The 13,255-nt window shown below is 32.0% G+C and overlaps 1 protein-coding gene across 1 annotated transcript in view; it reads left to right on the top strand.

The window, feature by feature from the left end:
• The window catches only part of LOC124367721, a 420,242-nt gene extending 407,220 nt beyond the window's left edge, over positions 1–13,022 (top strand). The window contains exons 7-10 of the mRNA XM_046824798.1: positions 2,118–2,267; positions 2,963–3,106; positions 7,815–9,118; positions 10,951–13,022. Coding sequence (XP_046680754.1) covers positions 2,118–2,267; positions 2,963–3,106; positions 7,815–9,118; positions 10,951–11,302 — 1,950 coding nt within the window. The 3' untranslated portion in view covers positions 11,303–13,022. The remainder of the gene's footprint in view (positions 1–2,117; positions 2,268–2,962; positions 3,107–7,814; positions 9,119–10,950) is intronic.
• Positions 13,023–13,255: the final 233 nt, after the last annotated feature.

The following is a 13,255-nucleotide window of genomic DNA, read 5'->3' as shown; positions in this document are numbered from 1 at the left end:
AAAGATCATAAACACGGCCATAAATTGTAATAATTGAAAAACACGGCTCATCAACGAACATTTTAAATCAATTTTTGAAATTGAATTTCTACGATGAAATGTTTAAAAAGTAACTTCATTTTACTAGACTTCATTGTTTAGTGACATAAAAATATAAACAAGAAATCGTTTCAAGATCAATAATCTGATCGCACCCTGTGGTATGTAATAACCTTACACATATTTACAATAAAATAAAATAAAAGCAGCCTACTAATGTGTTGCAGGAGTCGTGTACTGCATCAATTCACACAGACTATTTTTGACTTAGATATTATAGATCGCAGATCGATTCCTCACAATAATAAGCCACTGGTAAAATGGCCATGGTAAGTGGCGTTGTATTGAAAGAGCCTATATAATAGACGGAAACATTTTTAGGTTTTTATAGGTTTCTTATAAAATAAAAAGTGATTACGTACACAAAAATAAGTTACTAATAATACAGTAAGTATATAAATAATGAATGTTATTACTACGGGGAACGTATAAACCAACAAACTTCACTAACTGTTGAGCAACGTTTGTTGAAGACAATAAAAGTTTAGCAGGCAACGTGAAACAAGTTTTTAGCATTACCTCAACTAATTCTTACTATTATTGTATATCAAAGTACAATAGCAGCTAAAATATACATATCAGTATATTCCAATATAAACTAGCATAATGGAACATTAATGTCGGGGTAGTAGCAGTATGGCTTCACTCCTATTGTTATTATACAACTCAAACTGAAACTGCTAGTTGCATAGTTTGATTAGTTACTACAATTTCATAACTTTGGCTAGCAAATTTTGTGGTGATCATATTTGTGGGGTGGATAGAACAATGTAGTGAGTACTTTGGGTTTTTTAATTACTTTATTTCAACGGTATGACAACATAGCAGCTTTAGTTCAACTATTTTAATCAAATACGACAAAAAAATTTTCTATTATTTAGAAAAAGTGGTAAGATTTGTAAGTATAGTTTTATTATCAACTCACGTTGTTAAAAGATAGCGCTCTACTAATCAGAGCATCTGCTAAATTTTAAGTCTAAATTAATCTACAGTTCTTCCTATTGCTTTGCTTATGAGGCATTTTTAGCAACTCGGCAATAGAATATATTACATTTATGTATTCTAAATCAAGTAAAAATAAGGGTTGAAAACAATTATGTATAAACTAATGGGTTAATACAGTCTCAGAACATATACGAGATAAACCCTTTGGCTGAAACGAATGTGGCAACCTTTTCTCCATCATCTGACTGTAGCCCCCTTACTAATTCATCACTGATTCACGAACAGACCTGCGATCTTCACGAATAGCTATGGCCCCAGATATACAGCTGTAGCGTTTCAGTGAGTGTTAGCGAAGTAAATATCTCGAATTCTCTCAATCAATGAATTTCTTGATCAGTCTGCTTGTCAGCAAGGTACATCTAAAACAAATTTACCTGTAGTCATGATATTTTATTGAAAATTTTTCCATCATTTTCATAACACTGAGGCAAATTTTACGATGCGAAGGAAACAGGATTTTTTTCCGGACATTTACCATAATTCAGTGATAAAAGAATCAGTAGCACCACGTTTCTAGATCTGTAATCAACAGATAATCTAATACTAATTTAAAACTAAATTAACACAATCGAATCCTACCACAGCGTTGTGACACGCATAAGTCAAGAATCTCAACCCCCGTGTTGTGTTTAACTTCACAAACCCTAAGACATGCTCTTGAACAAATATATAGATAATAATGGTTTAAGATCTATTTATTTGTCTAATGATTGGTCTTAATGAACACAAGCTAGGGCAATTATAAGTAAAGAAATTTCGTATATTAACTATTTTATAACCTCCAATGTCGATCCCCATAACAATTATCAAAGCAGATGATTTATGTTTTATGGGCTATTTGTCACTGATAAATAACCAGGCTGAGTGCTTAAACAATTAAAATCGGCTATTAGCTACTGGTCTGTTGTAGCTGTACTTTATACAGCTTTCTTTCCGTTATAAAGCGTTTTTCTCATTGTGGTTTTTCTTTTACTGTCTCGATACATGTATAAAATAGTAGTTCTTACTTTTAGGCACTATTTGTGGAGGCACGATCACACAAGTACGTCAGAGATGGACGTCAGTGTGAGTTCCTATTGACCAGTTTTGACTCGCCCTGGGGGGTCCTGGAAAACCCGCGGCACTCCTTACCCCCCAACACAACTTGCCGCTACCACTTTCAGGTAATATAATTTCAACACGCTTTTACGCATTTTATTTCCAGCATTACTTTGCAGCATCATGCATTTGTTAGATAATGATTTAATTCTAATTCTTACATGATATTTGCAATATAATATTTAGCTGAAATATAACAAGCATTTACAAATGAATATATTGGTTTTTTAATAGGGTTTAATTAGGTTTTAAATTAACCTACAGCCATAGCTATTTTTCTTTTCTTGACGATGGAAAGTTTTAATGGAATTAAAATCTAATTTATTCAGCAGGTGTGAAGACAATTACTACATACACATAAAATTATTTCACATACTTTCTTTTTTTCATTAATGAGTTTTTTGTTTTAGGTTTTTGAGTTACGTGGTTTTAAACACATGCTAACGTAATAATTGCCTTCACAACTTGCGAAAAGTATATATATATATATATATACCCACGTAACTTATATCATACATTTGGTAACACATAGTGATGGCAAATTTTCGAAATCATTTTATCATTAATTAAATACCTTTAGTTTATAACTATAAAATAGTATTAACTTTAAAACTTTACTTTGCAAGTACATAGCATGTCGTAAATTCATTACATTCTCTTTCAAAGACAAATTTTACCTTCTTTTTCATTAATGAAAACTGTACAGATGCTAAGGAAATTTTCATAAGGTGGAACTGTGAACGTGATTATCCTTGTGTAGGGCCGCACTCACGAAACGGTGTGGCTATCTTTCATCAAGTACCACGCAGCAAGCGCTGACCCTGCAGCTTTCCAACTGGGCGCCGAGTGCAACGCTCGTCTCCGTATTTGGGATGGGCGTATCACTTCCGTCACAGGCCTTCAGGTAGGCTATGTATGGACAATAATTCGTTTTTTTTAGTTATTGTTTCTAAGTGTTAGATTTATCAGTTGTCTTTCGTCATTTGAAAATATGACAAGTTCGCGGTATTGGTGATTGTTAGACATGATAACTAATGAAACATGATTTATATTATTTCTCGATACATTATATCCTTACAGCTATACACTTTATTTTGGTATCTGTTAGATAAACCCCTAGGAATACTTAGAAATTCAATGTTATTCAGTGATGGTATTATATTATACAGCATTGGTATTCATTGATTTACGTACAATTTTGCTCTGGTTTAAAATTCAAAATCTCTTCAATCATATTTCTTCATGATAAAACCGATTTTGTATAGTCATATTTTGTTTGAATACTGAAATATCGATTTCAAAAATATGAAGATTTTACAGTTATTTAGGTATACAGTGTTTGTACATAGGTTTTAATCTAGACGGTATAGCATAGGTATACTAATAATACAATATTTTTTATATAATAAAGCTATATTTATTCTTAAAAGACAGTTCTAAAAAATATATAATTGTAATGTTGTTTTTAGATTTTTAAATTATTTACTTCACTTAGTATATGTATTTTAATTCAAAACTCGTAATTCTGTAAACAAATTTTCACAAATACTCAGTGGCTTGCTCTTTGAATACATAGTTCAAACTAGATGTAATGGTCAAACAGAATAATAAATTATTGTGTACATTTTCAATTATGTTAAAAATTATTTTAAAATTTTAAATTTTTAAATTTTTCTTATAGATAATTACAATAGCAACGAAAAAAACAAAATTAACAAATCAGTAAATACAAAATCCAAAAACATCAATGTTCCTAATATATATTCTTGTATTTGTTATATTATGAATTAGTTTACGCATTAACGTGTACGTAATATTATTTAGGCTACTGTAAATTGGTTTTTTAATTGTATGTTTAGCTATTAAGTTTTATTCAACATAAAAGTCTTGATATTTAGCAAATACATTTCTTTTTTCATTCTGTCTTATTTAAAACAATTTTTTAAGATATTGATCTAATGAGAGTTTGATAGAAAATCATCTTAGTGAGCTTTTCACAGATAATATTAGAAGCAGGATGATGCGGGGAGGGGGAATTAATTCGTTGATTAAAGTTTTTAGATCAATAATTTATTGTTCAAATGTGGCACAAAATTGGGTGAGACCATGGTGGAATATTAACCTTTGTAAGATGCCAATGATAGAAATACATATACATATATGTGTGTTTATATATTAACATACTCATCGTAATAAATAAATAATAAGTGGAAAATGCGTTCACAATCTGCTTGCACGCTGACAGTTACAGAACAACAAGTTCAGTAAGTTGGTGCCTAGGCGCGCCACCATAGCAGTTACTCCTCCCCCAACCATTTTCCATCCCACACGTCGAACTCTAAACTTATCGTCACGCCAAACCAACTGCTGAATAGCTTTGTCCTGTAGTAGCGGACAGACGCACTTGCTACACTTACTACCACTGAAAATATTACAATGGAAATTGAATATCATATTTGTAAATAAACTAGTCCAACTTATGGCATAAGTATACTATAGTCTAGTTTGTTTAGTTTCAGAATAGTTTTATAGTTATAGATTGATGTAATTAACTCATACTAGTATCGCAACTGGAATTTGCAATTGTGCTTACTGTTTCAATAGATTATAATTAATCTTTTAAATAATTTAAAATAACTGTGTGCATATTTATTCCTCATTTGTAATGGGGCTGTTGAGAACAAATCGGCATGTATAGTCAATTGATTTATCAAAAGGGTTCAACGCGTCCTAGTAAAGGATTTAGTGAAGGTATTTTTACCTAAGTAAGACTTTATACTTGAAGTAAGCACACAATGTAAATTACTTCAAGAAGGAGAAGGCTGTATAACAAGGCCTGTTTCTAAGATTATTCTTCTACCTTTTTATGTCTATTCTGCAATTTTTTCCAAATATACCGAATATTGGTTATTATTCTATTTTTAATGAAAGTGGGCTGCCCCAGATATGCCGTACTTTAATTTGTAAAACAGAGAACCAAAGCGCCATTTAATTTCTTATAGCAATTTTTGTTATATTCTATTCACACTAGCTTATCAACATTTCATCACATGGCCAGAATCCGTGGAAGTAAACAGCTATCACCATCGTAATACTAGCACATTGTGTTGAGAGCGCGCTGCTGTCTTCAACGTATAATTAACAATTATTCATCTAATAATAGGATTTTGATTTTATCAATCATTATTTTTATGATTGTGCCACAATCGCACAATTAAATGTGAGTAAATAACAGCTTAATGAAAAAATTTTTGCAAATATTTAATATAATATGTGGTGCCTTACGTTTTACTGGATGAGACAGGCTTTGAGTCTTTTAGTATTTTTTCTGGGACTAATTATTGTAGACATTTATAAAGGAACGGATTGGGACTAGTTGTTAAAGTACTAGGAAATGTTACAAGTACAAAATCGAACTGAAAATGATTAAAACTGTACCAAATTCCTTTGTCTTTGTAGACAATTATCCAGTCTCATCATTATTTATTTTATTTCAACAAGAGCTTCTTAGCGATTGATTAGTTTTGTAAGACATACGTAATTATAAGTATAACAAAATTTATAGAATCAATGTACAGATAGTTGCTGGAAAGGAAGTCTTGTAGTATTACAATTCGAAACAAACATCCTCCGGATTTAAGTGGATACGCACATCCGCCCAGACACCGATGATGAAGAAACAGGAAATGCTTGTTTAAGCAGCGGAAATGCTAATTTCAAAAAATCATGCGACGATGTAAGAGACAGCCATGCTGGTAATCACCAATTACGATGGGGAGATCAGCATAGGCGTGGTCAGGAGAGCTGGTGGGGGCAACTTAAAAAATCAGGAACGAGGGAGATGAGGGAAGTCTAAGAGAGTCGATTCGGAAAGAGATTTCGGGAGAGCCAGTGCAAGTGTTTGTGTGCGGGAAAAATTCTTTTAGGCGAAATTTGTCAAGTGCAAACAAAATATAAGTTAAGAAAATGTTTGTATTTAATTTTAGGAACGTAATATTGTATATCAGGGTTCATTAATAATTTTAATATGTCTCATTTAAAATTCCAAGCTACCTGTACCTAAAGTAATAAAAAGAAAAGATTATCATGTGTAGAAATCAAATTAATAGTTTAATATTGAAATTCATGTTTTCCTATTCCATATAATTTTTGTAAATGTTACCCAATTTGGAAAAGTCACTCATTTGTTTTAATCATGTAATTTTATGTAAATGTGTAGATATTTTAAAAGAAAGTTTTCTCATGTTTAATTCATAAATACATAATTATTGAAACACTACAAAATTTACTAATAAATGTTATAGAAAAAATCAATTAAACATGAATTGTAATAAATAATTCCAATAATAAACATTATTCATTATTGGTATTAAAGTTTTGTGTTCAATATATATGTTGATGATATACATTGTTATGTAAAGTTTAAATCAATATAAAGAGATGCTATTGCAAATAAAATATGTGTTAGTTCATTTAAGGGTGTTGTATTGCCAATCGAACCCATTATTTAAATCCTCTCAAAACAGTCCTTGCTTACAATACAGTTTAATATTTCACAACCTTAATCTAAACAAAAAAGACTTTCAGTTTTTAATGGTAATTATTACATACATTTAGTAAATAAAATAATATTAAGTGGAAAAACCAATATATTTTGATACCACCAATAAAAAATTAATACGTAACCTTTCCATTTGGAAGAAACACTTTTAATACAAAAATAGTAATCTGACAATGATTATGATGATTATGAATAATTACTAAAGCTCAAGTTGTCATATATGTGTAATGGTGAAATATTAATATGGAACATGTATCTTCTAATCATTTAAATATATATTAATTAATAAGCTGTTCTAAGTAATTAGTTATCCTGAAATTAGTTAAATATTTTATGATAATTAATGTTTCATATATACATTCCTCACTGCAGAGACGAATGTTAGCTTAACTAGATATTTAATATAAGTTATGTATTTTTGACGTATCAAAGTATTCATTCTTATCATAAAACTTTTATTTTATGTTACACTTTTTTTAATAGTTACCAATGATATGCAACAAACAATATTTATTTATTTAAAATTTTTTAGGTGTAAAAGATAGTTTACACAGCTATTTTTTTGTTCAATGATAATATTAAACCTTTTGCAATACACATCCTTAAACAGTAACATATCAGTAATAGATAAAGCTATTTCAGAAGTTAAAAATACGGTATGCTACATAGATTATATAGCTTTGTAGTGTTCATAACACTATACGAGTTTTTATAAACGAGAGAGAAAGCAAAAGTTTCCCTCGAGTAGATAAACAGCCTGGATACGAAAGCACTTACGGTTGTAAAACAAGACTCAACTGCAGTTTAGCAGAACTTGAGCGAGACATCCGCGATCAATATAACCTAGCGGCCGACTCCATGTAACTACTTCAGACAGTGGGATTTATTGTAAACAGCTCTTTACCCGACGTTTCTCTAGTGCTGTGTGCTGTTATAACTCCTATCCGATTCGCTATTGCAACAACTTCTCAATGATTTGCTGAGCTGATTATGCTGTGATGCAAATTTTATTGAGTTGTGATGATGCTTACAGATGTTTTTGCTGTTCCAGACCAATGTAAGCTTGTTGGGCGAGTTCTGCAAGGATGAAGTTCCAAGACTCTGTGACCATACGCTACTCAGCAACAGTTCACGCTTTACTCGCCCATGCTCTCTAGCCGAGAGTTACGTGAGTTCTGGAAGCGAACTCACTCTAGAACAGTTCCTCAGGCAAGGCTCTGTCTTGTTCCCGCTCAACTTCCTCATACGCTACGAATTTGTGGACACATCTCTGGAAGGGAATCACGTCAAAGGATCTGAAAATCCTTGTGACCGAGTATTTATGTCTTCTACAAACTCTTTACCCTCTGGGAAGTTTCAGTCACCAAGAAGCGTTTTCTACTATGGAAGAGGAGGTGCTCAAAATCTTAGTTGCATCCTACGGTTTGAGCCCGGACCAGGTGAGAGAGTTCGCTTGACATTTACTAGAGCGAAGTTCGGAGAGAGACCATGTTCTACTCAGGAAGACGCCAGGACTGGAAGATGGAAGTGTATTAAGGCCATTGAGTCTCCTGCTATAGCGGAACTCTGGGTATCGGAGTATCCCTGGCCGGCTATACAGCTTCCTCGGGATTGTGTATGTTCCAAAGTGTCTGACCCGATAACCGTTACCACTCTAACTACCTCAGCAGTTGAAGTGAACTTTACCGTCACTTTCATGAACATCACTCAGGACTTTAGTGACTTTTACTTCGAAGGTGAATATCAATTTATAAGCGTTCCCTCAGAAGTCGTTGGTGAAGCTTGCGCAAAGCACAGGGACGAAAGGAGGTTACGAGGATCCAGTGGGGAAGTGGTTCTTAGAAGTCCTGCTGTCAGTAAAGTGGAGTTCAACGAAGTCATTGCTGCTCGTGTCAGTGAAGAGGTGGCAAGCGAAGAACGCGTTGAATTGAACAGTTGTGCAAACTTTCCTTGGTTGGTAGAGCCAGAGGATACTTCAAATAACTTCTTATATCTAAAAATCAAAGGTTATGAACTTCCTCAGAGCAGATGGAAAAAGGATTCTTTCCAATGCGATACGTTGAACCGTATCTTAGTGTACACTGGTGCTGGTGCTAGAGAACCAAAGGTGGTTTGCCCTGCAGGGGACATAGGTGGCCATAAGTTGCGTGTAGTGGAGGTGTTTTCTGACGGTTGGAACCGTAGCTCAAGTCTGACTCTGTTGACGCCTCACGCCAGAAGCTTTGTGGTAGAGTTCCTGGAGAGAGAGCCTGGAAGTTACTCTGTATCCTGGATGGAGGTCTCCAAGAGACCGCTCCTCACTGCAACCAGTTCCTTTGTCATGTCTTCTACAAGTCCTCTAGATTGTCCATACAGGTAGGTAAACTTGGCGAATAGCTTAATTCTCTAACAATCTATTTGATTCACATTTGGGTGGGATTTATTTCACATTGTCATAAAACTGATAAGATAACTACACACTTATCAAACAGTTACTGTAAAAGAATAATTTTAATATATTTCATTAATAATATTAAGCCTATTAACAAACAAATACCACCTATATATTGCTAGTAACATCAATGTATTTTCTATGTATGTTTTAATTAACATAAGAAAAATAACCTATACAATAAATCTGAATTATTCATTTAATGAATTATTGGAAGTTTAATACATTAGTAGATCAAGCAAAACATTAGTTGTGTAATAACTTGTATAGAAATAATTTTTTTCGTTCCTAAAACTATCAAATAGTTTATCCGTTACAATTTATTTCAAAGAATTTAAGACGTTGAATGCATATAAATTTGTTGTTAAGACTTTATCTGCCCTGAATAGAAACATATTACGTTTTTTAACTATGTTACGTTTTCGTAGAGATAAAGATAAATGGGCTAGAGTACAAATTTGTATAAGATAAAATGTTCAAATTAAATTGTGAAGGCATTATAAGTTGTCAAACATAAATTATCCACAAATATATAGATGTAGAGGAATATTTTACACAACATTGTTCAGTTACAATGCTTTTTTCTCCATTTGTGATATATAAATGTTATTTCCAGTGAATTCAATAATACATATTTGAACTAAAAACACAATCCATCAAACACAATCCATCTATGTGAATTGGTAATCAAAAGAATAAAACTAAATCAATAAACCATGTTTTACAGTTATAAAACTTATAATCTATCTGCGAAGATTCGTGCCTAACAATATAATAATCAGCAAGGATATCGGATGGAAAAAACTAACTTTAAACGTAGAAATTTTCCACGTCCAGTTAGTGAAATGGAGGGCTAAATAACATTTTACATATCATCAGTAATGACCTTGTGCAGGCTGTGGTATTTTGTTAGATTTTTTGTAAAGTAGCAATATCTGATTTCAGAAGAATAATTTCAAATTAGTTTTATAAAAATAGTTTTTTTGTATTTAACTTGTAAAGGCTGATGGTACTTAAAGATAAAAATTCCAATCGGTATCATTTTTTTTTAAAGGTACAATTAAAAAAATTCAACAGACGATTTTACTGGTAAATAAAACTCTACAAATTGCTATCGAGTAGGCCTACATCATTATCTCTTTATCAATTATGTCTTAGGAAGTGGTTTTTTAGAGCTAAACTAATTATTTATTTAATGTGATAAAACACAAATAAAACCAAATTTTGTTTATATTAATTATTATTACCACAGATAATTTTGTTATAATATACGTAATATGTCTGTTATTTAGGCAACAGAAATATATTTCTTACTGAATATACAATTTTTATTTATTTATAGGCATTGTTTATTGAATAATATTTAACTGGGTTTCAACCATAAGCATTTTGTACTTTAAAATATTTCCCAAAATCCTCATGAAAAAGTACTCTAAGTTAAGTAGTTTTTAGGTACTAATTATTTAGTCTATTATACTAAACCTAAAAGAAATTTGTAATACGAATGATAACTTTAATAATTTTATACCACCATTTTAAAAATGATAAATTATTGGTATTTTTTCTGTTTTATTGTATTGAAATCATAAATTTTACTTTTACACATACATTTCGTCATAATAAAAATTACATTTTCACACGCTGGATCAAACATATTTTAACCGACCACAGATAAAGCCGTAAATCATATAATGCAGCGTATGGTAAATTTTTAAGTCAACGCATGATTTTACTAATCCTCCACTTCTATCCTTAGGTGTCCTGAATTGAACGCATGTATCAGTGCCGAGCTTTGGTGTGACGGCACGCGTCACTGCCCCTCCGGGTACGACGAGGAGGAGTCCAACTGCGCTTTCCAATTTGGGATCCCTGTGCTGTACGTGTACATAGGGGCGGGGGCTCTGCTCGTGCTGACTCTGCTCATTCTCATCACCGCCTGCCTTAAATTCCGCCAGCACAGGCGCAACCAGCGGAAGAAGAAGAAGGCGGCCCGAGCCAGTAACCACCTGCACGTAAACCACATGAGTCACAACGGGGATGCCCTGGGGAAGCGGTACCCCGGATCTCCTGAGGACCTCTTCCTCGACGGCAAGGACAGCCTGTGTTGACAAAGCGTCCTGGCCATGGAGACCACCGTCTGACGAAGCGAGGATGACGGTGAGGACTCCGTTATGCCCGACTTGGTGTTTAACGAGAGGAATCGTCGCGGGGGTTTTCCCTAATCAGTGATTTGCTCATCCTAATGTTCGTCCCGAAATCCAAAAGGACCTTTACATAGGGCCAAATACATATACGGACGGATCAATACTTTTATGTAAATAGCTATGTAGTGTTTTACGACAAATGTAATTCTGTAATGTCAAAACGTTTTAAACTGTATTTATGTAAGTTGAAAGGCATAATATTGAGAAGGTTGAAATGTTTGTTTCTATATTGAAAGGTATTTATTTTATACGCAAGAAGACTGATAACAAGTTTTATACGAGAATAAGCACACGTACGAAGGACTTAATGTTTTTATAATTCATTTGTATAATACCTGTCTTGAAAAATAGCCTAATTTATTTGCCAAATATAAGCAATATAAATAAAATTAATAATGATTTAAGGGACTGTCACGATGTTTCCATTTAAAGCTAAACATAACTATCGTTTTTCGTTCCTTTTTCATATCTCAAGACAGTGAAATATGAATTTTAAGTTATGAAGTATATAATGGAATTGACAAAGTTACATCATAATTGAACTTTGTTTATGTCAAAACTTACAGTGTAAATAATTACATTGAAACAGATCTCCTGTTAGATATATGTTCTTTGTCACTGGCTGTATATAATACTCAAATAAGCTAGAGTAACTTAACTAAAAATAAGGTTATATACAATCTATTTACAATCAATTTTTTACTCTGAATTTAATTTAAGTCGGAATTTAAAGACAATTACAATGGAATATATATTTATATTTAAGAATAAATTATGTAACATGAACTAGGAAGTTACAGTAACATTTCTGTTGCAAGTAGTAAGTTAGATTTTCTATCTATGTACATAAGCCCTGAAAATTTATAATTTTAATTTTAGATATTATTGAAGTATGTTTTCTATTAACTGAGTGACTTGATTTGGGATACTGATATAGAATATTTATTTATTTTGTAATAAGTTTTGTTTATAAAAATAAAAACGTAATTTAAACCTGAGTTGCAACTATAAAAATGCAGTAATTGTTCCAACGGTGAATCATTCTTCGCCACTGACAAATTGTATTTAATTCAAAAGCATGATATTGTGCGTCAAAAGTATTTAATATTTAGTTTAAAAGGCTAGCAAATCTATACATATTTATGAAAGTGTGGTATTTGGTAGCAAACTCAAAAAGAGTATACACAATCGTATTTTATAATATTATTTATTGTTTAACATGTATGATTAACATTACAGTAACTTACTGAAAATAAGAAATTATTAAATTTTGCCGTTTTTGATTGTCCCGAACAAGTATTTACTATGTTCAAACTGTTTTTATTATCGTAAATAAACTTTGAAAGTAACAAATATAGAAATATACTTTGTATTTAATTATTAGAAGTTACAGTCTCAATTTACGTTGCAACACAATAAATCCTTGCTTGAAAACATTCAGAATAATTATAAAATATGGTTATATTTATACATGTTTATTATTTGATGTTTCAGAGTCATTCAGCTAATAAACGCCTAACCATTTGTGTAAATTACAAATTCTGTTACTTAAACAGTTTGGTGTTTTCAAACACCTTTCGTATTATTTTTGTGTCATTAAACTATTGGTTAGCAAAGTAACAATAAAAAGGAATACTTTGTAATTGTCTTTTATTTACTTGTTATAGCCACACGTCATCCTTATTGTTTTACATTGTAACTATATCTCCTGCTTTCTGTGCCATTCAATTTAGTTAATACTTTAGTTTTTTTGTAATGTTACACATTTCAAAATTACCGCCCATTATAAGGTGTAATACACGATTAGAGTAAGAATGAGTGCGGTGGTTTAATTTGCTTAGTACACAACTCCGAAAC

Source organism: Homalodisca vitripennis, chromosome 8, assembly GCF_021130785.1.
Source record: "Homalodisca vitripennis isolate AUS2020 chromosome 8, UT_GWSS_2.1, whole genome shotgun sequence".
Lineage (NCBI taxonomy): Eukaryota > Metazoa > Arthropoda > Insecta > Hemiptera > Cicadellidae > Homalodisca > Homalodisca vitripennis.
The sequence above is the reverse complement of the archived record's forward strand: the minus strand, read 5'-3'. Positions and strand labels throughout refer to the sequence as shown.